Below are 26652 nucleotides of genomic sequence, written 5' to 3'. Positions count from 1 at the left end.
TAAAAGAATAGGCTAAGGAGTTGTGTTTGGTGTCACAAATTAGGGATAATTTAGGGGATTTCTTCTAAAGAGATGATAGCAATATCTCTTTTCTCTTTAGAAAGACACAAATGGCAGTTTAAATAAATTAAGGTAGAGTGAATCTCATGTTAAAGAAATGTGCAAAACGAGAGGGAAGAAGCCAGCTTAGAAAACGAGCTCTAGTTTCACAAAAATATGTTGTTGGTACAAAGAAGACACTGAACTAAGGACTCTGTACCCAGGGGAGGAAACGTACAATTATTGACACTACACACGACAGGAGAGTTTAAACTCAACTTCTAAACATAAGAAGGAAGGAGGGAAGGAGGGAAAGAAGGAAGGAAGGAAAGCAAAACCCCAAACCCAATGACATTGGGCCCCCGAATATAGGTTCCTATGTTAGCAGGTCACCCACAGCATGCTCCCATTCTCTTCATAAAAAAATAAAGGAAGGAAGGAGAGGAGGAAGGGAGAAAGAAAGAAAACAAGAAATGCAGAACAGAAGTAAAAAATGTTAAAGACAGTTTCTGAGGTGACTATCCCAGAAATTGCTTCACTGTCCCCTGAGGCAGTACAGCCCGACAAGGGCCTGCTGACCGGAGGGCCTTTTAGAGACTGAAATGAACATCTCTTGCATCTTAAATTCTGGGCTGCACCACAGGCCCGTCTTCCTCTGCTTAAAGCAAGTAGGAGGAAGAAGGAAGACAAGGACGTCGAGAGAAGGAAAAAGATGCAAAATGGCACGAGCAGAAAGATGGTGGGAAGAGGGGAAAAGGGGAAAGTAGACGCCAGAAGAGGAGAAAAGAAAACGTGGAGAAGGTGTAAAACTGGATGGCAGCCCCGGGCAGGGGAAGGAGAGGGGGATGGGAAAAGTGAGGCTGGGAGAGACACCCAGAGGAGCAGAAATAGAAAGGAGAGGGCCAGAAGGGGGGATGAGAAGTAAGAGTGCGGAAATGCAGGAGGGCAGGAGAGCTCTCAGCTGGGCTGGCAGGCCCCGGACTGCAGGCTGCTAGTGCTGAGACAGGAGGAGAGACTATCCCACCCAGAGCTAAACATCACCCCGGCGCCCCTGCTGGGTTTGGCTGAGCCTCAGGCAGAGCCTGTCCCTGCTGTTATTGGCCATGGATGTGGGTGTGTGGCCAACAGTCATCATTCCCCTGGACTCCTTGAAATGGTCAGGGCACGCTCTGCACCTGGACCCTCAAAGGGGTGTGTAGGAGCCCCATCCAGGTGCCTGCTAAGCCCCGCCAGCTCAGGAGCTCAGGGCTTCCCGAGGTCCATCTGGGAGACACGTGTGTCCCCAGGGCCGGCGATTTTGGTGGGAGGATGCCCACCACCCTGGGAGGTGTGTCCCCCTCATTACCTCTGCAGGTGGTTGGCCTGCACTGTGCCCGCAGCCTGCCCTGGCATGAGCCCAGGGCACTGCCACAGCTTCCCAGAGGACTCACTGTACTTACTATTGAGGCAATAGTTCCCACACTCTGCCAGGTGCCAGCATGAAACAGAACAGGGAAGGTCAGAATCTCACAGTCCTCATAAAATCCCAATTACTTTGGTTGCAGATTTCTGGGAACCAGCCTTGCTGTCCTCGTGAAGCCCTGCAGGAATTCACATTCCTCTTACGGAATGTGAATCTGATTCCCAACAGGAACCACTGGAAATCTGCATGGTTACCACCAAGCCACCCAACACACCTCCCCAGTCCCAGCTCACAAGTGGAGGCACAGGTGGTGGTGGACCAAGAAGATGTATGTAATAAGTTGTCTGACACCTCTGAGGCTCCCCTGAGCTTGTACTGACAATCCCCATTTAATCTAAACCTGGAGAAATAATTCCTTGCTAAAGTTACTTACCTTGTCAATGACCGTTTATTTTCTTGGCTCCAGGCTATGTGTGAAAAAGGAATGATAAGCCAGCCAGCTGCCTCTTTTCTCTCCGTAGTGGAAAATATCACCCTAATTCCCACCCCACCCCCTTTGCAATACTCCAGAGCTCTGGTGATGTGGCGACTAACAAAGATCAGGGGAACGCTCTAGAAATGACACCACTGAGTACAAAACCAGTGAAAATATACTCAGTGTTGTCAGCATATGTGGATAGATATTAATTCCGTCCTACAACAGTACAGCTAGAAGTGACCATCTAGCCCTTTCTGGCCCTTTGTGGTTTGTTTAAATATTGTAAGCACAACTATATTTGACCCTAACCCTTTATATCCAATTTCTTCTATATTGTCTTTTTTTCTGTGGCAAAGGCACTAGTTGAAAAGTGTTTTGGGTGCTTCCTCACATTTAGACCTAAAAGCTCATGCCTTCTGGTAACACACATAATACCCCAATGAATAGCAGCCTGCAAGCTAGGCAAAGCATTTTCCACTGCAGGGACTTGAAATTCCCAATGGACCATGACGAGTTAAAGGGAGCTTGCTGGTTCCTTCATACAGTCCCAGCACCAGTGAAGAAAGGACCTGAGGTGCTGTAACCTAGCTTTCCCAGCGGCCAGGACTCTTCTCAACAACCCCCTGAGAGATGGTCATCCAGCCCCAGGGAACACTTTCCACGATGGGTAGCTCTCTCGCCCATAGGGCAGCACCCTCCCCTGCTGGACAGCTCTACTTGGAGCAGATGTCTTGGTTCCATGAAACTGACTCTGCAGCCATAAAGAACAGCAAAAAAATGTTTTTCAACACTACCAGTCTTCAGCTATCTAAACATGAACATCTAGGTTGAACACCCCCCCAAATTTTCCATTGTTTATGATACGCCATCAAAAAACAAATTCCCTGTAGTATGCACAATTTCTATGTCTTATCCACTTGTGTTTTTTCATACTGAGTTTTCTTAAATTATAGCCCATACTTAATGATGCTATGTGTTTTATGCACTGGGACCCCTCTCCCCGGCCCAAAAAATCACCCAAATCACACCCAGCAATACGATGTGAATTTACTAAACACAACATAAAATGTCCAGAATATGGGAGATCAGTATGGATCAGGCAGGTTCCCATCTCTGAGGGCTGCGCATCTCTGACAAATGTGTGACCTAAGCCATTAGCTTTTGGGGTCGGTAGTGAGTGTGGAGCAGCTTCAGCTGCTACAGAGAAACAACCCCATCTAGTGGCCTGCAGGGTCCTGCATGGTCTGAGCCCAAACTAATGCAGGGAAGGGAGAGGAGGACCGGGCTCAGAGTTCTTTCCCAAGTGGCCTGTCTGCTATGGGCTGGGGGAACCCCAGGAGGAAACAGCTGCATCCTGCACCCCTGTCGTGGACACGCAGAACATAGCAAATGCTCTGAGAAGTGCCACAGAAGAGACAGTGGTTTGTTTACCATGGATTACCCAGATTTATTCGACCCCAGAAGCCCCCTCCCATTTTGTGCCTATGAATGTATGCTGTCTGTCTCTCTGTGTGAGCACAAAACAGCCATCAGTATTCCTTGGAACTTAATTTTTTACATGTGCTTCGTGGAACTCTGCCTTAACTTGTTAGTAGCTTAAAAACAAGAGCCCTGAGGGACTGGGACGCAGGTGGGTAAATGTGGATGAGAGCAGAGAGAAAGAAGACAGAAATCTCTAAGCATGGGGAGTATCTTTTTGAGGAGGGCGGCTTTTTTTTTTTTTTTTTTTTTGCGGTATGCGGGCCTCTCACTGTTGTGGCCTCCCCCGTTGCGGAGCACAGGCTCCGGACGCGCAGGCTCCGGACGCGCAGGCTCAGCGGCCATGGCTCACGGGCCCAGCCGCTCCGCGGCATATGGGATCCTCCCAGACCGGGGCACGAACCCGTATCCCCTGCATCGGCAGGCGGACTCTCAACCACTTGCGCCACCAGGGAGGCCCAGGAGGGCGGCTTTTTGACACCCCTCTGGTGAGATGAGAAAAGGGCCTCGGTACTGGGGGTGCTCAGCATGGAGTGCTGAGGTTTGAGGTGGAAGAAGGCACCTAAGAGTGACAGCCCCCAAACGGAAGGTGAGGGGACCACCAAGCCCTGTGGGTTTTGCTGGCCCCTGAAGTCGCGGCTGGGAGTCGGAAGACCCTCTGGCCCCTCCTGCCCCGGTTGGGGACAGAGAGGCTCACCTTTCTACATTTCAGTGGGAGCCCGGTGCCCACCTCCACCTGGGCTCAGGCTCTGCTCCTGCCTCTGATTTTTGCCAGAGACAAAGGGCAGGACGGGGGTCCCAACGTTCTGATGGTCCGGGAGCCTGGGCCGCTCCAGGATTTGTCTGAGTTTCTGGCCCCAGCCTGTCTGCACCACCAAGAGGTGAGAACAAGTTTCCAGTCTCCCGACTAAGGTCCCAGTGGAATTTGCCTCTGAGGAGGGTAGAAAGAACCAGACTCACTGAGGATCCCAGAAGCTAATTTCCTGACGGAGAAGGTACGCCTTGGGATGGACTAAGCAAGGCCTGGCCCTGGGGATTTCTACAACGTGCTGCCCGCTGGAAAAGGACTGGTTTAACTTCTGTGGGGGAGTGCTAGGAAAGGTTCGTCCTTTTTTTTGTGTGTGTGGTATGCGGGCCTCTCACTGTTGTGGCCTCTCCCGTTGCGGAGCACAGGCTCCGGACGCGCAGGCTCAGCAGCCATGGCTCACAGGCCCAGCCGCTCCGCGGCATGTGGGATCTTCCCGGACTGGGGCATGAACCCGTGTCCCCTGCATCGGCAGGCGGACTCTCAACCACTGCGCCACCAGGGAAGCCCCAAGGTTCGTGCTTTTGAAGCATGATCTGTTAATCAGGGACGGAAACAACCCTTAAATATACGAGGCTAAGAATCACCTTGCTGGATCGGACAGGATCCTCATTGACAACCAAGGATGGCTTCTAACCATTCTTTGTCTTTCTCACGAAGAACATACCCCAGCTTTTAGACTGTTCTCCTGCGTCTCTGTGGAACCAGCGCTCCTCCCTTTCTTTCTGATCCTTACGCAGGACTAGATGCTCACCTCAAAAGTCTGTTTGGTAACTGTGCTCCTCTGAGAGCCTGCTGGGGCCTGGAAAAATTGTCCTTAACAGTCCTCACCTGCACCCAGCGTCCCATTAATCCTCTCAAGCCATATAACAGGAGAAGAAGTTATGGGATACAGGCCATCCCTCCTACATATGAATCTTCTTAGGACTGGCCACAGCTGCCCTTTTGTCAGAAACACCATCTTTATTTCAAAGCACAAGGAAATACTGATATAACACAAGGACAGCTGATGTTCTGTCTGGGTTTCATTCTTGGCTCGAGCCTAGGATGTTGAAGAAAAAGAGCCCCAAACCCCCCCAGAGCCCCCCTGCCACTGTCCATTCCCTTGGATCTTGCCAGGAGGCCCAGCCCCTCATCAGCGATCTGACTCTTCATTCTGGGGAGATTTATTTCTCATTGAACCCGATCCTATAGTTACAAAGCTGTACCCGTGAGCACTTTATATCTGTATGGCTAATGTTCTGTAACAGGAAAGCAGGGTTAACAAGATCACAAATTATCCTTTCCTTCCTCCTTTAATTCCCAAAGCTAAATGTTCACTTAAGCTTGGACTTTATATATTGGCCATTCGTGTTAGCATTTAAGTCAGGAGCAAGCTTGAATTTGCCTGCAGTAAAATTGGAAGACCTAGGAGATTCAAATGCTGCAGTGTGAAATCCAGATCCAGTTTTCTGAATGAACGGGCCACTCGAGCTAAACCTCTTCAAGTACATGCTATTAGCTAAACAGTGATTTGCTTGTTAGAATTATAATCAGGCTCATTCACAAATGTTCTTCTTCTTTGGGGGTTCGTCACCAAGGTGAGCTATGTTAATGAATATATTTCGTATGATTTGCCATGCAGGTTTCACAATTCATTTCAGTATACTACTACTTAGTCTTCCAGCTGGAAAACTGGCACCTTTCCTATTTTCCAAGACTGCTGCAAAACAACCTCTCCTAGCACTCCATGTACCGAAATATCTACCTGTTTTCCTCTAAGCCCCACTTCTCATTAAAATCAGGAACCTGGAAACAAATAGGAAAGAGAAAGAGCACGTTCCTTCACTTAGGATGGCTGCCTTCTTTCCTTCAGGCCTGTCTACCTTTTTAAATTAGTTCTCAGACAGGTGAAGTCACCTGGCATTCTAACAAGAAGGCCCGTGTGGCCCGAAATGACACAGCTGCACAACAAAGGCCTCCTCTGGACCCGCCGTGGCCTCCGCCTCCTTGAGCTAGTGTGGAAAGCTCAGTCCAGCAGGGCCTGTGGTCTGGGACCTGCTCTGCTTTCACACGAGGGCAGGTTGAAAGCTGAGCAGCTCACAGCACTTGCTGGTGCATTTTATTTTTCTCACCAAGAATAATGATGTTTAATATTGGTTGAGTGCTTACCAGGCATTCTTCTAAGGAATATGCACTGCTTCATTTAATCTACGCTACAATTCTCTGTGTTAGACAACATTGCTCTATTATTCCCATTCTACAAATGAGGAAACTGAGGTACAGAGGAAACATAGACAGCATGGAAAATAGCAGTCTATAGAAGGTTATTCATATTTTTGTTTGGAGCAACTAATGTACAATTCATATTTTGCCATACTTGGCAAGATTTCTCAGATTTCTCTTTACAGCATTCACAGGTAGGAGTCAAAAATATTTAGTCAAGATATTTATCGGTCTATAAAGCCCAGGCATCCAACTGTCAGGATAGGCTCTGGGAGTGGCTCAGATGTACGAGTCCTGGAAACCTCCCTCACCCATATTATGAGTTAAACTTTTTCTTTTTAATTTGGCTGCCCAACTAGGGATCGAACCTGGGCACCAGAAGTGACAGTGCCGAGTCCTAACCACTGGACCAACAGGGAATTCCCTATGAGTTAACCTTTTGATTTGCTAGACCATGAGGGGATTCTCAGGGAAGGAGCCATGGTAGGTTGGGGGAAGGGGGGGAACTATTTACTTACTGTTTACAGAACTGTTTCAGCATTTTAATTCTTATTAAGTAATTATAGTAGTTTATATATAATTCATCATCTAATATGCTATTGACATCATTGATAAAAATAATTGGTATGGCCGTCCCGGGGTTATCAACTGGTCCCCCAAATGGTCCGTCCATTCCCTCTGCTCCCAGAAGCAGCACCTGAGTCCCCTCTCCCCCTACCCTCCCTGTGGTGTACCTTTCTGGCAGTGCAGCCCCTCAAAGCCCAAGGGGCAGTCACACTCATAGCCCTCCTTCCTGGGTCGGCAGCTGCCCCCGTGGGCGCAGGGGGCTCCCACGCAGGGGTGGGCTGCATTCTCCACGTTCACGCCCCACGTGAAGTCATGCTTCACGTGGATGGTCCGGTCATTCAGGATGATCTTAGGAAAGAAAATGTGAAGAAATTCAGGAATTCAGAAAACGTCTTTTCGGTCTTCTACAGCTTTCCTCAGCTAACGTGAACTATGCCTAGTGAGGGAGCTTTAAACAAAAGAGAAAGTCCGGTTGCTGCTTTTATAGTCTTGTAAGTGACACAGGGACTGAAGTGATTACACCTGGTGTTTGGGACACTCTGCGTCATTTATAAGACTATACACGCAGCTTCCTCTGTCTCTGGAAGACCTGGCTACTCAGTGAGGTTGTAAAGAAGTCCCAATAACCACAAAATTAGGGTTCTAATTCTGCATATTAGAATCACCCGAGGTGGAGCGGGGGAGGGTTAAGAAATATACTCATGCCCAAGCCCCACCCAGATCAAGTGAACTAGAACCTCTGCGGGTGAAATGGAGTCATCGGTAACTTCAAAAAGCTTCCCAGTGATTCTAAGGTGCAGCCAAGGTTGAGAGATGCTACTAGTAAAGCGAAGTAAGGAAGAATCCAACACAAAATGCTACACAGGCAGGAATCCCAGGGCGGGTGATTGCGCCTGGAGGTGGTGGAATTGTGCTGCTGTGTCTCCCTGGCCAGAGTTCTCTGCAGCTTCTTCCAGCTCCACCATCTCGGCCTCCGCAATCGCCCCCCTCCCTCCTGCTTCCTGCCTCCCCTGACACTCTGGAATCCCCTTCCTCTCCACATCCTCTTCCCTGGAGTGAAACTCAGGTCACATTCTTAGCACTGCTGTGCATATTCACTGGATGAGAGAGATCTTTGCTGTCACCCTTTGTCCCTGCAATGGGGCTTTAGTGAAACTGATGAATTATAGGGTGAGGTTACTGGTCTCCCCGGCCACAAATAAACGGAGTGTGCACTGGCCCTGAGCTGTTGGTATTTCAAAGTCTCACGGGCTTGGCTGAACTCAGAGACAGAGAGAACACATCCCAGGGGAAGGTCCACCACGCAGGGGGTCCTAAGAGATTAGCAATGGCACTTCCAGCCACTAATCCATGTTTCCACAGGTTTGCCTAGTTGTTAGAGAGTGTCAGGAGAGCTGGGAGAAAACGTTTCCCTAGCTCTGAATCTCAGAAGCTGCCAGACAAGAGCCAGAATTCTTCCGCAGTCTCCTCCTTTTCTTGCTGAGAATGCAGGACTTGAACAAGCCAAGAATGGCGCGGCCCACTGCAGAGCCAATGACTGGGTCACTGGGAGGGGAGGAGGGCCTTTCCAGGAAGTAAGGAGGAAAGGCTTGTGTGTGCTGTGTGAAGACGGGGCAAAACCTGACACAGTAGGAAGGAAGGTGAAGCCTCTTAGCAACTCAGCCCGCTTCCTCATTTCAAACCCGTGATTACACACGTGGCCGATGGGGGCCATGTCCCTGTTCTATTCCTGGAGGGACAATGATCCGAACTGACGTGTCACTGATATCACAGTTCAGCAACAAAGGGAAGCACACCAGAGAGAGGAAATATTGACTGGGCCCTACACTGGGATACAGAGTACAGAGCCCCAGGGGCGCTTCCCAGAGTCCGATGTGCAAATCGTGAGAGGACCCTCCTCTCTCACTGTCCCTCCATCCTCTTAGACTCTCCTTGCTTTGCTGCAGGTGTGAAAGGGATCAGTGGCCCCCATTCCTCCAGTGGTTGCTAAAGAAACAGGATACTGCTAACACCCAAGAACCGGCGGTGCTTTTCTTCAAATTCTTGTCCCCCAGTGTTTAGTGGTCCTGGACATCTGGGTTGGTGGGTCAACCTGCATATCTGTTGCAGACAGAACATGATCTCATGACTGGAGAGATCATGGCCAGCCCCAAGAGAAGGAATAAGAGACAGATATGAATGGGGTCAGCATCCTGTCTCTTTTACTAGCTGAGTGGATTTTTTTCCAGACCTTCTATAGAAGGACTCTAATCTGTGCTCAAGAATATGGTTACATGATTGACGAACAACTGTTAAATCATGGTGGTGGGGATAGGAGGGGAGGTGGCGAAAACAATTGGGTCTTGCCTTGAGCAAAAAGCAAAGTGACCCCAAAGAGAAGCAGGAGTCCCTATGAGACTCCATCCTCTTCCTTCCCTTTTGTAGAAGTGTCTATAGCGACCTGGTGCCAGGTGCCTCCCTCAACAATCCCAGGATATTTTAGTGGATGTGCTGTACAAAGTCATCTCCACTGAGTTGCATTCATGGGATGTCTGCAGGATACAGCTAGGAGCAGACGTTATAAGAAAGTGGGGTTGGAAAGGTATGCTCTGAGCACTAAAAAATATAATTTAAAAAATGTTAAAAATTTCTCAAGCTTTCTTTCTTGGGTGCAGCAGGTTGCACTGATCACAGTTCTCAATTCCATTGTCTGCCGTCAAGGTCACACAATACACATGAGGAAGGGAAGCCTGTACCTTCTGGATGCTCCCACTGAATGGCTTGAGGATGCCTGAATTCTTCTTCACGTCATCATAATTGGGGACCCCACCAATGAAAATATCCGAGTTGCACTTAATCTGGGTGAAGCCTCCCTGCCAACAGATTAAAAACAAAACACGGTGCAACTTCAGAAAAAAATGGTTAAGATTACCAAAGGTACCTTTGGTTCCCTGTCAGGGAGCAAATGGCAGAGACTCAAGACTCATCATGACAATCTGTCTACACATTGGCTTGACCTTTGCCTTGTTTTGCATTGCTACTTACCACCTGTTTAAATTTCTTGACATTTCTGAGACTTAGTTTCATCATCTATAAAATGCGAGTGAATATGGTAGACTGTTCCATCATCAATACCCCTCTCCCTGCAGGAAGATTACCTCCAACCTGTCAATCTCAAGTGGGGCTCTGTAACTTGCTTTGGTCAATAAAGCATGAGCAGAAGAGAAGTTAATCACTTCTGGGCAGAGGCTTTCGGAGCCAGGAGTGGTTCACCATGCCCTCTTTCCCCAAGCCCTGTTCCTTCAGCCTGGGTCTCAGATTAAAGCTGCAGCTGACCATTGACGGACATGTAGTGTGAGTGAGAAGTAACTCCTTATTATAAGGTGCTGCTATTTTGGGCTTATGTGTGCTGACTGCAGTACAGTCTAGCCTGTCCTGGCGGCTGAGATTCCACTGATTTAGCACTTTGCCTAGAGTTGGATGCAGGATCTGCGTTCCAGTATGGCAGCTATTGTTATATTCACTAATGGTAAAGATAGAATCACTTTAGGCCAAGAGAAAGGGAAGGTATGGCAGGTGGGAGGCATTCCTTGTTATCAAATACAAGGGCAGAGAAATTCTTTTCCAGGTTCTCAGAGAATTCCCCATTGTCAATCCCCAAAGGCTTCCCCTGCTTCTGGTCATTTCAACAGCCTAAACCCAACAGCTGGGCTAGATAACAAGCAGTGTGTGAGATGTAATGTCTAAACTCCTTTAAACATGAGTCTTAATTAAGCAAAATGTTAAAATGTCCTAAGATAACATACACATTTGAGACCTCTGGGGGATGAACACACTTTGGGTAACATAAGTTATTGTTTGCTTTGATTTATGATCAAAAGAAATACAAACAGTAGCAGCATTTAATAATTTAACAAATATTATTGGGTACATACTATATGTCCCAGGTACAAAGTGCTGCGCAAACAACAGTAAATAAGAAAGCCCATTTAGGTCTTCTGCCCATTTTTGGATTGGGTTGTTTGTTTTTTTGATATTGAGCTACATGAGCTGCTTGTAAATTTTGGAAATTAATCCTTTGTCAGTTGCTTCATTTGCAAATATTTTCTCCCATTCTAAGGGTTGTCTTTTGGTCTTGTTTATGGTTTCCTTTGCTGTGCAAAAGTTTGAAGTTTCATTAGGTCCCATTTGTTTATTTTTCTTTTTATTTCCATTTCTCTAGGAGGTGGGTCAAAAAGGATCTTGCTGTGATTTATGTCATAGAGTGTTCTGCCTATGTTTTCCTCTAAGAGTTCGATAGTGTCTGGCCTTACATTTAGGTCTTTAATCCATTTTGAGTTTATTTTTGTGTATGGTGTTAGGGAGTGATCTAATCTCATACTTTAACATGTAGTTGTCCAGTTTTCCCAGCACCACTTATTGAAGAGGCTGTCCTTTCTCCACTGTACATTCCTGCCTCCTTTATCAAAGATAAGGTGACCACATGTGCGTGGGTTTAGGGAGGGTGGGAGGGAGGGAGATGCAAGAGGAAAGAGAGATGGGAACATATGTAATGTATATGTATAACTGATTCACTTTGTTATAAAGCAGAAACTAGCACACCATTGTAAAGCAATTATTATACTCCAATAAAGATGTAAAACAAAAGCCCAGGTCCCTGCCCTCCAGAGGCTTATGCTGGGGTGAACACAGACAAGTGACTGGGCAGGTAAGATTAACCCTGTGAGGACTGTCCAGGTGACTATGGGTGCACCTGGCGGGGAGGGGGCATCGCATACTCTACCCCAGACCTAAGGAGTGGGGAGGTGCACGAGGGAGAGTTAGAACTGAGAAAGAAACTGGACAAGTCAGGGCTTAGAGGGCATGTAGGTATAGGGCAGAGGCAAGGAGGGACCAGATCATGCATGGATAGAACTGTGCACTTCACCCCAAAAGCAATGAGTTTTCAGCAGGAGGGAGAACAGTCAGACTGTGTTTTAGGAATATAACTGGCCAGAGGGAGGAGAACTGATTTGGGATCTGGTTGCGATGGAGACAGAGAGGAGGGAGCTCCATGTAGGGGAGCGCTCACGGTGGCGGGGTCCAGCCAGGTAGAAGCAGAGAGGTCTTGGATTAGACAGATTGAACTGCCTTCCGTCAATAACCTTCAGGCAGCTTCGAGGGTTCTTATTTAGCTAGCGGGGAGGTGGAGCAGGGTGGTCATCAAAGAAGGGCTTTCGCGAATTCTTGTGGCCCCATGAAACAGGGAACCAGACAGGAGCTGTCAGCACACACCCCCATGAACCCATCTCCATCTTGTCTTTAAAATAAAGTACTAGGAGCAAAGCAGGAAGGCTGCAGGGTCAAAGGGATTTCAGAGAAGCAGGCCGTTTAGAAAACACTTGCAGTTTCTTGGTTGGGTCCAGAGAACGGGGCGGGGTCTCGTGGGGTGAGAGGCGTCCCTTTTGGCTGCCCATCAAAACTCTCCCCCACCACCGGCCGGTGGATAAGAGGCGGGGCTGCAGCGGCCACGCCCACGCAGGACCGCAGGAGATAAACAAACAGAGCCACCAAGGTGGGCCTGTTCTGCCCTGGGATGCTCTGGGACTGGATCTCCCGCTTCCGTTCGGGCTGGGAGTGGTTGGAAAACCTGAGCAAACGGCCTGGTTGGGTTTTCCTGAAGCCCTGGGAAGCACTGCCTTTCCTCTGAGTCTGCATAGCTTGGCTCACCCTGCACTGTTGATGTTTCTCATTGCAGCCAGCAATCTGGCCTCGAGTGTAGCCTGGATACTTAGGGGCTGGGTTAGCCCCCAGCAGTATCCTCTAATCCCCGTCCCCACCCATCTCTAAGCTCCAAGACCTCTGCCCCTCTCAGCCACACCTTTGAACACGGTATGGACAGGACAGCTGCGGGGGCAGAGACCCCTGCGGGGTGGTCTGATTAAGCTTTAACTCCTGGAGATCAAGCACTGGGCCTTCCCACTCCTGTCTCAAGGCAGCCTCACAAGAACTACCCTCAAATGCACACAGAACAGCCACGCCCTCCCTCCCACATGTTTATACTGCTTTCCAGGTGGGCAGCCCTCCGGTCAGCTCCATCCGTTCAAATAGCCAATAGGGAGGACACTGGTTTTACCATATTGTCTAATTCTCATTTCCTGGCGTGGTAGTAACAGAACCCGAGGTGTGGTTTCTACCTTTGTGTTACCTCTTCACTGTAGGATCCCAATGGTAAATACTGCCTCCTGAAGAGTTCCTTATTTAGAATCAAAGGCCTTAAGCTCCCTATTTACAAACGGGCTCATCCTAAGTTTTTGTTACTGTTTTACAGATGTTGGTAACTAGAGCCTAAAGCGATACAATGCTTTTTTGAATTTATATTATTAAGTCAACACACAGTCAGATCTATGCCTGTGAGCTTCCAATCTTGTCTTGGACTAAAGTCAGCTGTTAGAGTTTTCTGGATTGTACAAGAAGTGACTCCCATTCTCCCTTTAAAATCCATTTTCCTTTATTTGTCTCCCTTCCTTCTTCCCTGCTTTCCTTTCTTCCTTCCACCTTTCCTCCCTCCCTTCCCCTCTCCCTTCCTTCCTTCCACAAATATATATGGGATATTTTCTAAGGTACTCGCCTCTTGAAGCAGAGCCCAGTCTCTGATTCTTCTAATTCCCAAGGAGGTCCTTGGTTCTGATAGGACCACCCACCATTGCTGTCCCCAAAGCTGCCTTCTTGACATGTGTGTCCTTCTTTCTTCTCTCCTCCTCAACCAAATACCTCCTACCACCAAGGGTCCCTTTTCCTTCCTTTTCTTTTTTCTATCAATTCGTTTCCTTATCAGAACACCCACATTCATCAATGCCCCCCTTTAAATCTGTGAGGCACAAAATGAAGACTGTTGTAATGAACATCCTGGCAAATCTAAAGTCCCCTCTGCTTTAGAGGTCTGTAAATTTCATGTGTGTACAGAATCGCAGTAGGTTATAGTTTAAAGCAAATCTCTCTTATCGCTCCTTAAAAATGTCATTTTCCTTTGAACATGACCTTGGAAATAAAATCATGGATGAACGTTATAAACTTGAGTGGAAATTCTGAGCTCTTGAGGCTATTATGATAGCACATTATTAACAATAAGTAAAGCTACAAAGTGCTGATCATATGCCAGGTTCTGTGGTGTTTTATAAACACAGTTATTCTAATTCTCACAATTCTATAAGACATCATTATTGTGTCACCATTACCCCATTTTTTAGATGCAAAAACACCAACTTGGGAGATCGAGTGACTGCTCTGAATTCACATACTGGTGAGGAATGGAGCTAGATTTTGAGCCCCGTGAGTCTGGTTTCAGAGTCTGTGTCCTTGTCAGCTGTGCGACCACCCCATCTCTGGCCCTGCCTTGGAGTTGTGTTCTGAATTTCCTTATACACGGACATGAACAAAGGCAGAGGTTGGGAGGCATGGACGTAGGCAGGCAGTTTTCTGAGCGCTACATTTGTATGAGCTCACTCCATCCTTCCAGCCACCCTATGAGGCCCCTCTTATCATCATCCCCATTCACAGTTGAGGAATTGCAAAGTTAAGTAACTTGCCCAGTGGGAAGCTTGGTTGTTAGCCCAGGTAAACTGGCACTGTGTTTAATCATTATGCTGCCACTTTCACCTCCAAGACAGGAAGGAAATAGTAACCACATTCACATAAGCCATCAGGAGGTGACATCCTTCTTACCTCTGCCATTCCCTCCACTACTTTCTGTTTATCCACCTGTAAGATACCATTCTTTGCTGTGCGAGACACGTGCAGCTCGTGCCACTGACCCAGGGTGAGGGGCTCTTCACTCCTGTTGAAGGAAGGAAACTGAGCATGGGTTAGCATCACTGGCGTTAGAAATAACGTCCACCAATCTGGCTCACGTGAAACGTGCCAACCTTAGGCACCTCACTCCCTTCAGCAAAAAGTAAAATCTTCTTGGTAAACACAGCAGTGCTATAGCTCCATTTATTGGACCCCTTCATGGGAGGAGTAAGTATCTCACTTACCATTTTACTTATTCCTTACAACAGGTCTGAAATGGGGGTAGGATTAGTCTGGTTTTCAAGATGAGGGGTGACATGAAGCTAAAGTGTGATCAGAGTTGCATACAAGCTTTGAAGAAGAGAAAACTATATAGGCTATGATGTAAAACAGATTCCTTGATGTACTGATATCTGTAGCATCCTCTGAAATGCATAAAAATAAGATGAGTGGATGGATGGATGGATGGGTGGATGGATGGATGGGGACTATAAGGATAAATAGATACATGATAAAGCAAATACAGTAGAACGTTAATTGTAGACTATTAGGTGGTGGGTATAAGGATTTTACTGCACAATTCTTTCAACTTTTCTATATGTTTGAAATGTTTCATAATAAAATACTGGGGAGACAGTTTCCATGTTGTCTGATATTGTGAAAAGGATTAAAAGTACTTTAACAATTCAATTATTAATTCAAGATGGAAACACTTGAAGTTTAAATGATATTGATAAGAGTTTTACAGGTTACACTTTACAGCGAGGTGTGTAAAAGGGTATAAGTATTGCATTTGTGTTTCTAAAGATGTCTATATAGTTCGTGGCCTTCACTGAACCTCCCAGTTATTTTTTGGTCCTGGATTCTCTTTAGAAACCCACCAGGAATACCAATAGGCACAATTATTGAAAGGTCTCCACCCCCTCACTTGATTTTTTGCTCTGGCAAATGCTTTTGCCATTTGTCCTTAGCAATTAGAATTTAATCACCTTGGCTCAATCAATATGCAATAAAGATCTTGTTCCGCAGCCCATCTCCATAATAACTAACGGTGCCTGAGCCTGTTCTTGTTGTGTAGAGGTCACTCCCTGTCGACACGCGGCTTCCCTCAGCAGAGTGATACTGATTGTGGCCATTATGAGCTCACGGCCGTTGTCTCGATTTTTGAATCAAGTTCATCACAAATCAGACCACCTTATCCTTTTCCTAAAGTTAAAATGATCTGGCCAATTCCGCAGCTTCCTGTAGTTGAGTGTTTCACTGAATTGTCTTAATGAAGCAGGAAGTCTTGGAAGTGGTTTTCAGAATAAACATCTTCCAAAGCGCGGTCTGAAACACTAACGGTGATCGGTCAGTTACACTGGAGAGGGGATGGCCCAGGGGAGCAGACGGTGGTCTGTTCCTTGGAATCTCTGAGTTCTTGCCTCCTTTTCATCACACCTAATACTAAAGAATTCTTTTTCCAGGAGCATTTCCTGACAGGCAGGGAAGCAATAACTTATGTGGAAAAAAATGAAAAACACCTCTTGTCAAAAATAGAAACAGAATTATGAAAGAGGGAAATGCTGGACTTCTAAGGTTCCACTGTGACCCCGTAGCTGGAGCTGCCACTGTCGAGGTGCAGGGGGCAGGGGGCAATCTGTGCAGGAGGAGGGCTGATGAGCCCCGACCCTCCCCAGCCCTTTCTGTTCATTCCTCATCCAGGAAGAGGCCATTTGAAAGTACAAGGTGATATTCAAGGTGTCTTCCTTTCTCGACCTGACAAATAGTTCTAAGTGAATTGCTTAGACTGTTTTGCATAATCATATGTAAATTAAATCAATTAAATACCCACCAAAGTTGTCTTGAGACACAGGATGTTCTTGCATAACCAGAAGTACAAAAGTGTTTGTCCATTCCCTAAGGTGGGAGGGCTCACTGATGTGTAGGAATTCAGCCCTTAAGGACAAAAACAAACTGTCCTTTTAAAGAACTGTTGAAACCTAATGCAGTAAGCACTTCCCATCAGCCATGAAAAATGATCAGCAATTAAGGGCAACGCATGGCTCTAAGATCTCAGCGACAAACTCTTTCTAGAAATGACAGTCTAGCAATATGAATTGTGATTCAATACAGCCCAGGATTTCCTTTAAAACAACAACAAAGACTAACCGATTTCCTGCTGCAGGGCAGTGTTGAACAAAACACCGCAGTGTGTTTCAAAAGCGAAGAAATCGCCAAATGTAGGAACAAGAGGCATGCCTGCATTAGATTAGCAGGCCTCCTGCTTGAAGGTAAAAACTACCATGGGAGGAACACGGTGAGAAGAGGGAGACATAAACAAGTAAGAAAAATATCTGCACCTCCCAACTGAAGGCTCTGAGGGATTCACAAAGATGCTGCCACAATGAATAGTACAAACTAGATCACAGAAGGAAAGTTTTGATAACCCAGGACCCAACCTGCAGACACCAGCAAGCGCTTCAGAAGCACTTAGTTACTCCATGCCATTGAAACCAGTCATCACACAGCCTTCACGAGCACGTTGGTCTGGGAAGGGTCTTTGCAGTTGCTGGTGATTTGCTATCAGCTTCTCTATATGCAGAAGAACAAGAGCCATGCCAGATAACTAGTTGCTACCAAAGAAATAAAGCAAGAGGAAAGTTAAAATTTAAAGTGAGGCCACCCCAATCTATTGATGCATAGCAGTGAATGACTACGTGACAATTCTGTATTTATTCACGTAGGAGCACGTGTAATGCAATGCCACAGTGTGTTCACCCAGTGCTGGTGAGGAAGCCGGTGTCCTTTTGAAATCCTCTTAATCTAATGGAAACAACTTGTTAAGCTTCTATCAATAGGACGTTTGTGGGGAATAGGGCAGATGAATAATAATTTGATGTTTTTAAGTGATTGTGGCTCTGATACACACCTCTTCCAATGGACAAAATAAACAAATAAATAAAGTGAGGTCACCAAGGACATTTCTGTTCATTACATTTCTATTGGTACTTTTTAAACCAGTTGTCATATATTTGCCCACTAAGTGATGCTCTGAGCAAGGCGCCGATTGACAATTTATCACGTTTCTGCTGATTGCGTTGCATGATCTTAGGTGGAGAGGACTGGGTAGTTATTCAAGAAGAGGAAACCTTGCCAGCAGGAGAGCATGATCTCTGGGAAGCACGTCATCTGTATGAATCAGGACAGGTTTCAGAAAAGATAACTGTGTAGGGAAGACAGGAAGAGAGCAAGCTGGTAGATGACAAATTTCTCTTTCTTCAAAGTGACTGTTGTCTGGCTTTTGAGGGGAGGGGGACCCTGACGGTCTCAGCCCTTACCTGAGAACACCAGTCCCAGAGCCGCAGTCAAAGCGGAACTCCACGTGGCCCCCTGCCATGTTGATAGACAGGAAGTCTTTGCTGCCCGTGTCATAGCTGTACAGGAGGACGCCGTCGTCTGAGTCAGGCCAAAACGTGATCTCAAATGCCATGAAGGAAAGGTAATGTCTGGGCTCCAGTGGCCAGGGTGTTGCAGCATAGGACCTCAGAGACTCTCTGAACTGAGGGATGGTCAAGGTGAAAGCTGAAAGAACGAGCACGTGGTTAGAAATCCCTCCGTGCCAGAAGCAGCATCTTCTTTTCCTCCTGGGAACAGAACTCAACTCTCTTTCTCAGCTGCTCTGAAGATAGGTGGGTGGTGTAGCTGAGTTCTGGCCACTGGAATGTGGGTGGCGGTAGTACACAGAATTCCAGGTCTGGCCCCTAAAGCTTCCCTCCATCCTCCACTTGCTCTTTCTTCTTCCTCTGCTGGCTGGATGCAGGAATCAGTGGAGGATTCTAAGGCCCCAGCAGAGCCACTAGAAGGCAGGCGTCTGCGTCCCCGAATGACTACATGGGGCAGAGTACAGTCCTCCCACTGGCCTTCAGTGACGTGAGCAAAGATCAACCCTTAGTGTGTTAGGCTACAGAAATATGAAGATGGTGTGTAACAGCTTTGGCTTACTCTGACTCACAACGCCCTCTTCTAGGTGACGAGAAATTTGAGATTAGACAGTGTTTAAAAAAAACTTTTCCCCCGGATGGTGTCTTAGGGCCAAATCTGAATCACTGGCAGAAAAGTTAAAACATGTTCAACCCTGCTTGGTTTCTCCAAAATCTTTTAACTCTTTCAAAATTTCCATTATTATATGTGTGTATTTGTGTGTGCGTGTTTATATGTATGTATACATATGTGTAGATATATAAATATAATCAACATATACAGTATTGAGAGGTAGAATAATTCAGCAGAACAGTACAAAGAAAAAGAAACATCACGTTGTTAATGTTTCTGTGTGTACCTTCCCAACATTTTCTCTGAAACCATCAGATAGTCTAAGGAGCCTGAGCTGTGAATGCTTCAAATTCCGACACAAACTACACAAATATAGGCTTTTCAAAGCTATTTGAGGGCCAAGATGAGCCCACCAAAGCCTGGCCCAGGACCATCTTAAAGAGGACTTGTCTTTGGCTGGTTTGCCACTCTGACACTTGAAGACACTCCAAGCTGGTTAAAGAAAAGATTCTCCCATCCCTCCCAACAAAGCAACATTAATCCCATAAAAATATCTGGGACTTTGCTAAAAGTACATTGATGAAAAAGTACATCAACATGAATTAACAATGCAGACAGAAATCGCCATCAGCTTGCTTCTTTCTCACCATCTTCACAGTGTCGACCTCTAAATCCCAGGGGACAGAGGCAAATGTAGGCGTCGGCTTTGCTTGCTGTGCAGGTGCCACCATTGATGCAGGAGGCTTCATCACAGATTCCACTGCTGCATTCCCCTAAATACAGAACGGGAACGACAAAGCCAATTCATCACGTGAGCCAGTCCGAGACTGAGCACGCGGACAGCTCACGATTCTGAACAAATACAGTTCATGCCCCACTCCTGTTGATTTCCTCCTCTGCAGAACTGCAAACCAGCTTTCAGGATAAGTGGAACTTCCCTTCATTTTAATTTGATTTTGGTTTACTCTTTATGAAGAGCTTTAGAACAGGGATGCTTTCAAGCATGGTGGACACAGGAAATCAAACAATAAATAACTGGGCAATTTTATGACCACTGACAGGGATGACAGAGTTGTTTCTGCCGGTAACTCATCTCGCTGTTGTTCTCACAAGAGTGTGTTACCGTCCCTCCAATGTCACCAGAGTGTTTATGTTAAAAGCGGTCTCATTTGTTTGGCCCCAATTACCTTAAGTGCTGCCCGCCTTGTTGGTTGAACGTTGGGTCAAGCAAGATAAGCACAGAAGGAGGTAAGGAGACTCGTCAGAAGCTTATTAACTGGCCTGGACTCAACTCGTTTGTCTGGAGCAGGGAGGGGAGGGGGGGCGCTCCATAATACCTTAGCAGGGGGTTCCAGAATCTCTACTTCTAAACTCAAGGTTATAGTCTTATGAGGGCCAGCAAGGTGACCGGAAGTAAAAAGTGCCGAAAGGTTCAACATCAGATGGGTTAGTTCTCTCTACCAAACACACATCGGAGAGACCCGTGAAAGGTACACTTGGTCATTTTCAAGTGTAGGTCACCAGATGAAGTGAAAACAAACTGACTTTTCCTGGGCTGTTTTTTTCTTTTTCTTTTTTTTTTTTTTTTTTGCGGTACGCAGGCCTCTCACTGTTGTGGCCTCTCCCGTTGGGGAGCACAGGCTCTGGACGCGCAGACTCAGCGGCCATGGCTCACGGGCCCAGCCGCTCCGCGGCATGTGGGATCCTCCCGGACCGGGGCACGAACCCATGTCCCCTGCATCGGCAGGCGGACTCTCAACCCCTGAGCCACCAGGGAAGCCCTCCTGGGCTGCTTTTCTTCTGCTCCTTTGCTCTTCCTTTTCTCCTTGTGTATAAGAAATAAATTAGGTAGATGGGCCACAACCTGGCCCAGAACTACAAAGGTGAGTCCAAAGCCCTTTTCCTTGGGATGGAGGCAAAGGGGGTGCATCTCTGGCTGAGCCGCGAGGGGTCCAGCTCTGCATCGCACAGTCTCCAATGTGACACCCGTGGGAGCTGGTAGCCGCCCCCCTACACCCCTCCCCCCCACCCCCCACCACCCCGTGAGATGAGGAACCCCCGTGGCCTGATTGTGTCATCTCAACAGGTGACTCTCTCATCCTTTCATCATCAGTCATCTGTTTTTTTAAAACGCATCCAGTCTTTTCTTTTCCGAAAGCCTCCTCAGGAGGAGGGGGAAGGGCTTGGCATACTGTGTACCCAGGAGAGGAGACCCACTCCAGGAGCTGATAACAGATTTAATTACAGCCCTTCCAGATGGCTTGCCCCTCCAGCCAGGTGGGCTGGCCTCTATGAATTCCAGCTGGGGGCCACCGGAAGTTCAGGCAGAAGTGACAGTGGTCTCTTGTTTTTTTCAGCCACAGCCCTGAGAACATTTCCAGCAACCACAGCCTCCATAGAGAAGCCAACTTGAATTTGGAGAGCCAAACTCTCACAGGTCCCCATGCTCCACCGATTTCTGTGGGCTGGGAGGCTTTCTCAGAGAAGGTCTTGTCCCACAGGAGGAAGTGGAGTCCTTGGCTTATCTTAGATACACATGGGGAAAATTATTTTACAAATTTGCTTTGTAACTATTTTTTATAGGTGGGAGTTGACGGGGAGGGGGGTTGAAAGCCAGCCAGAGACGTTTACTTGATGAAAGCAGTGTTTCAGCAAGATTGTGCTGGCAATGGTATACAAGATAGATTGTGAGCCATGGGGGTGGGAAAGAGGAGAGAAATCCTACGGGGAGGTAAACTGCGCCTGGAGAGGGTGATCGCAGAGGAAACGGAGAGAAAGTGAACAATCAAAGAGGCACAGGGCAAGCAGGAGTAGCCGGTTCATTCTAGAAGTTGAAGGTGGAGGAAGACTCCAGCATAACCTCAAGGCTTCTAGCTTGGAAGACCGAAAGGAGAGTGGCAAGAGGAAGGAAACGAGGGAGGCTGGGAACAGGACCTGGCTTCCAATGAGCAGAGCAGCTGGCTTTCGTTCAACTTAAGCATAAGGTGATGGTGGAAATATCTGCTGCTGAGCCCTTCCTGCACACAGGTGAGGGCTGGAGGGGCCACAGCAAGGTAGGGGTGACCCTGATACCAAGAACATATGCGCTCCTTGAGAGAGGACAGGATGGAAGGGCCCCTGGAAATCCCAGTGCACCAAAGGAGGGTGAGGAACTGGCAGAGAAGACAAAGGGGGAACAGATGAAGGACACAGAGGACCCAGACAAGGTGGGTTCCCAGAAGCTCAGGGGAAGCAAAAGCCAAGAGAGAAGTCAAGTGAATACCGCTGAGAGGTCCAGGAGGGGTTTGCAAAGAGAGAACCACTCACAGCTTCAGGGGAGCAGCTTTGCTTTGCAGTGGAAGGCAGAACCCCATCACAGGAAGTTCAGACAGGGGGCCTGGAAGGTTGCTGGACTCAGGTTTTGAAAGAGAGGAGAGAAGTCCACAGGGTTCCCGAATCAAAAGGGTCCAGGGTCACGCAAACATGGCACTGGTTGAAGCTGGAGAGGACCTGAGTGGGTGTGAATAAGCTAGAGCAAGGCGTCCATGAACTTTGATGAGGAAAAACTTTTATCTTTATTTTCCATGATCTCTAACTGGACTTGAGTATTTCCCTTACTTATTAATGGAGGCAACGAATCTCCAGTATTAGCAGTTCTTGTGAATTGTGCCCAATGGACCTGAGAACGGGGTGAATCACTTTCCATTTGCTGCGGGTATCTCAAAACATCATTTATTCTCATCACTCCTTTGACAGCATGGTCGTTATTGCACCCACCATTGAAGAATCCTGTTCTTTAATGCTTTATAAAGAAGCACATACATTAATAACAGAACTTTATTATATAGCTTTATTTCAATATAATTTTTTCCTATCATGTATATGTATTATCTGCATTTGAAAACATCCTTCTGAGAAGAGGTCCATAGACTTCACCAGACTGCCAAAAGGGTCCATAGCATACGAAAGCTTATATGACCCAGCAATCCCACTACTGGGCATATACCCTGAGAAAACCATAATTCAAAAAGAGTCATGTATCAAAATGTTCATTGCAGCTCTATTTACAATAGCCAGGAAATGGAAACAACCTAAGTGTCCATCATCGGATGAATGGATAAAGAAGATGTGGCACATATATACAATGGAATATTACTCAGCCATAAAAAGAAACGAAATTGAGCTATTTGTAATGAGGTGGATGGACCTAGAGTCTGTCATACAGAGTGAAGTAAGTCAGAAAGAGAAAGAGAAATACCGTATGCTAACACATATATATGGAATTTAAGAAAAAAATGGGGGCCTCCCTGGTGGCGCAGTGGTTGAGAGTCCGCCTGCCGATGCAGGGGATATGGGTTCGTGCCCCGGTCTGGGGGGATCCCATATGCCGCGGAGCGGCTGGGCCCGTGAGCCATGGCCCCTGAGCCTGCACGTCCGGAGCCTGTGCTCCGCAACGGGAGAGGCCACAACAGTGAGAGGCCCGCGTACCGCAAAAAAAAAAAAAAAAAAGTAAATAAAAAAGAAAAAAAATGTCATGAAGAACCTAGGGGTAAGACAGGAATAAGGACACAGACCTACTAGAGAATGGACTTGAGCATATGGGGAGGGGGAAGGGTAAGCTGGGACAAAGTGAGAGAGTGGCATGGACATATATAGAGTATCAAACGTAAAATAGATAGCTAGTGGGAAGGAGCTGCATAGCACAGGGAGATCAGCTCAGTGCTTTGTGACCTCCTGGAGGAGTGGGAGGGAGGGAGACGCAAGAGGGAAGAGATATGGGAACATATGTATAGGTATAACTGATTCACTTTGTTATAAAGCAGAAACTAACACACCATTGTAAAGCAATTATACTCCAATAAAGACGTTAAAAAAAAAAAAAAAAAGAAGCCTTGGGCTATTGAGAAGCGACAACCTCGGCAGCAAGGTCCCAGGAACCTAGGGGAGGATGGGTGCAGAGTGTAGATGAAAAGGTTAGTCTGAGAAAGGAGAACTCTCAACTCTGAGAGTAGGAGGAAGGAGGTGTCAGATCCTGTGTACAGGGAGCTGGCAGGACCGCGTCATCAATATATAAAATAACTTTTACTGACACTGATACTTCCTATACACTAGCTGTTATGTAAGTTTACGCAAGATAATGAAGTGAGGGGCAGGAGAGAGATCAGGCTCCCAGGGAGGGAAGAGAAGGTGGAGTGGAATACACTGAGGAGACCATGGATGGCGAGCAGCCTCCCTGTGCCTCGTCCTTGTCTACTTCCCCTCCTAAGGATCTGTGAAGTGTGTCACCACTACACCCTGGATCAAATCACCATCGTCTCTGATCTGAACTCCTGCACAGCCTCCCAGCTGGTCTACATGCCCCCCATGAAGACCCTTTCCAAAAAGCTGTCTATCGTCAGAGGGATCGTTGCAAAACACAAACAAGATCATGAGACCCACCTCCCCTCATACTCCCATGGGACAGGGCATTTCCTCTGCCTGGAGTGCACTTCCCTCTCCTCTCTGCTTTTTAACTCCTACTCTTGCTTCAGATATCAACTTCACATTACAGCCTCAGAAATGCTTTTCCTGACCCCCAGCCCATAAATCTCCCTCTTATACATTATATTGCACGTCCCCTTTGTAACACTCCAAATTGTAATTTTACATCTATTTCTGGGATGTTTATTTGATTAATTTGGTCTCTCCTAGGGAGAGTTATGACAGGAGGGATGAGCTGAGATCCTGTCTTGTTTATTGCTTTATCTTAAGCACCCAGTGCTGTGACCAGCACAGGAGCTTAAATAAGTATTTACCAAATGGAATAAAGAGTAAGAGAGTGATAAGCCATAGTGAGACCCGTGGCCCCTGCAGACCTCATGAGTCTCGAATAACTTGGGAAGTTGGCTCTGTGACACTGCAGGGCGGGGATCCAAGAAGGGATTGAAAAAAATGAGTGGTGGTGGCTTAGGTTGGAGAATTTGGGTGGAAATAATAAAAGAAAAGTCTGGGCCAGAGAATACAAAATTTTGCTGAGATTCCTGACTATTCTAGAATGTGAGTTCACAGAGAATCCAATAGCTGGAAATAATTTAATGAAGGAGATGAGGTGGGAGGGGTCGAGTAATGAAAGGCCCCTTGGAAACAAGTTTCTTGGGTTTGGGGAGGTGGGACAGAGAAAAAACTGTGGTTGAAGCCAGCAAGGCCAAGTTAGAGATCAGAGGGAAGGAGCCATGACGTGCAACTGTCCTCACCCTCTTCTGGAAGCCTGCATCTCCATGGGAAATTCACCGCTGTTTCCAAGAGCCCAGTCTCCTCCATGGTGAGACTGCATTTAAGTTATAGGAACTTGAACTTCCAGAGGACTTATTCAAAGGAAAGCAAATATGGAGGTGAGGAAGGATGGCCAGCCCTGCTCTTGTACCCAGGGGGGAAAATGGGAAGAAATGGAAAAAAAAAGGCCATGTGACCAATGCCTGCCACTAAGGTTGACAGAGAGCCATGGAATAATCCAATAGCTGCCCCCAGGGATCCCAGAGCCAGCAAGGTGGGTCCTCCGGGTTCATCTGCTCAATGGAGAGGTTAGTATTGTACCGGGTGAGAATTTAAAACGCTGTCAGAAATTGGCCCTTACTCAATTTTGCAACTTCTTAACTACCGGTCAGAGATTACAAGACTGCCAGATCTGTCCTTCAGGGCTGTTTCCCTGTTAGTCCAATGAAGAGAGAAGAAACAGCTTATACCCTGTGGATTGGTAGAGTCAGAATATTAATAAGAATATCAACAACAGGAAACATTTACAACATATTTCCTATGTGCAAGGCTTTATTCTAAGTACTCTATATGCACCGTGACTCATCCAGACAAAATAATCTTATGAGGCAGTTACTATTTATAGATGGGGATATTGAGTCTCAAAGAGGTTAACTGACCTGCCAAATCCAGGCAATCTGCCTTCAGAGTCCAGACTTTTCAACACCACGGGAGACTTCTCGTGGGCCTGCTGGTTCTCACCTTACCACAGCGGGAGCCTTTGTAATAGCTTTAGTCACTACTGTTGATTGCTTGCCTTGACCAAGTGATCAATTGAGGGAAAAAGTAACATAGGGAATAACAGGTGGAGAGTAACCTTTTCCTTTCAAGTAAACTCCATCTTTTGTAGTTTTAACAATGCTGTCACCTTTAGGAGTGAGAAAAGTAGAAGCAAGCAATTTGAAACCAATTTGGGAGCCTCTGATGTGGCAGATGTGGTTAAGAGGGCAGACACTGGTGCCAGAATTGCTGAGGTCCCCATTTACCAGCTTTACCACCTACTAGCTGTGTGACCTTAGGCAAGTTACTTAACTGTTCTGAACCACCAGCTCTCATCTGTAAACACTAAGACTAATCATAGCGCCTACTTTGTAGGAATCTCGAGAAGATTAAAGTAGTTCTGAATGGTGGCTACATGTAGTAGGTACTCAACTAATATTAGCTTCAAAACAAAGAAACAAAACAAACAAACTGTACTTGGAGTCATGAAGATCGAATCCTAGCTCTGACTCAGAAATGGAGAGAGGGAGGAATAGGATCATATGTGGTAGAGCAAATGCAGCCAAATGTGAATGGTAGAAGCAAGATCATGCGCACGTGGTATTCACCATGCATTCTTTCAAAATGACATCTTGAAGATGGAGAACAAAGAGACCCAAGAAAGGAGCTTGCCACTTCTTGCAATAACAATGTCATATGAGGATGTGATGCTCACAGTTGGGGCACCATCTTGGGATTATGAGTGAAAAACAAGAGAACCACTGAGATACCAACCCAGAGTTCTAACATCATTGAGTCACTGTTAGGGACTGGACTGTGTCCTCCCAAAATTCATAGGTTGAAGCCCTAACTCCCAATGTGACCGTATTTGGAGACAGGGCATTTAAAGAGGTAATGAAAGTT

General features: G+C 46.8%; 1 protein-coding gene across 3 annotated transcripts in view; it reads right to left on the bottom strand.

Moving 5' to 3' along the window:
* EGFLAM (EGF like, fibronectin type III and laminin G domains) overlaps positions 1 to 26652 on the bottom strand; it is a 190202-nt gene that overhangs the window by 13772 nt on the left and 149778 nt on the right. For 2 of the 3 annotated variants that reach the window (XM_060091647.1, XM_060091651.1), the window contains 6 exons: positions 19407 to 19532; positions 18045 to 18288; positions 14659 to 14770; positions 9711 to 9827; positions 7143 to 7323; positions 1479 to 1502 (listed from right to left, as the gene is read on the bottom strand). In XM_060091647.1, the coding sequence (XP_059947630.1) occupies positions 1479 to 1502; positions 7143 to 7323; positions 9711 to 9827; positions 14659 to 14770; positions 18045 to 18288; positions 19407 to 19532 (804 nt within the window). The remainder of the gene's footprint in view (positions 1 to 1478; positions 1503 to 7142; positions 7324 to 9710; positions 9828 to 14658; positions 14771 to 18044; positions 18289 to 19406; positions 19533 to 26652) is intronic. The other variant, XM_060091650.1, reaches the window with a different exon arrangement.

Source organism: Mesoplodon densirostris, chromosome 3, assembly GCF_025265405.1.
Source record: "Mesoplodon densirostris isolate mMesDen1 chromosome 3, mMesDen1 primary haplotype, whole genome shotgun sequence".
Taxonomy (NCBI): Eukaryota; Metazoa; Chordata; class Mammalia; order Artiodactyla; family Ziphiidae; genus Mesoplodon; species Mesoplodon densirostris.
This window is presented reverse-complemented; position numbering and strand designations above follow the sequence as displayed.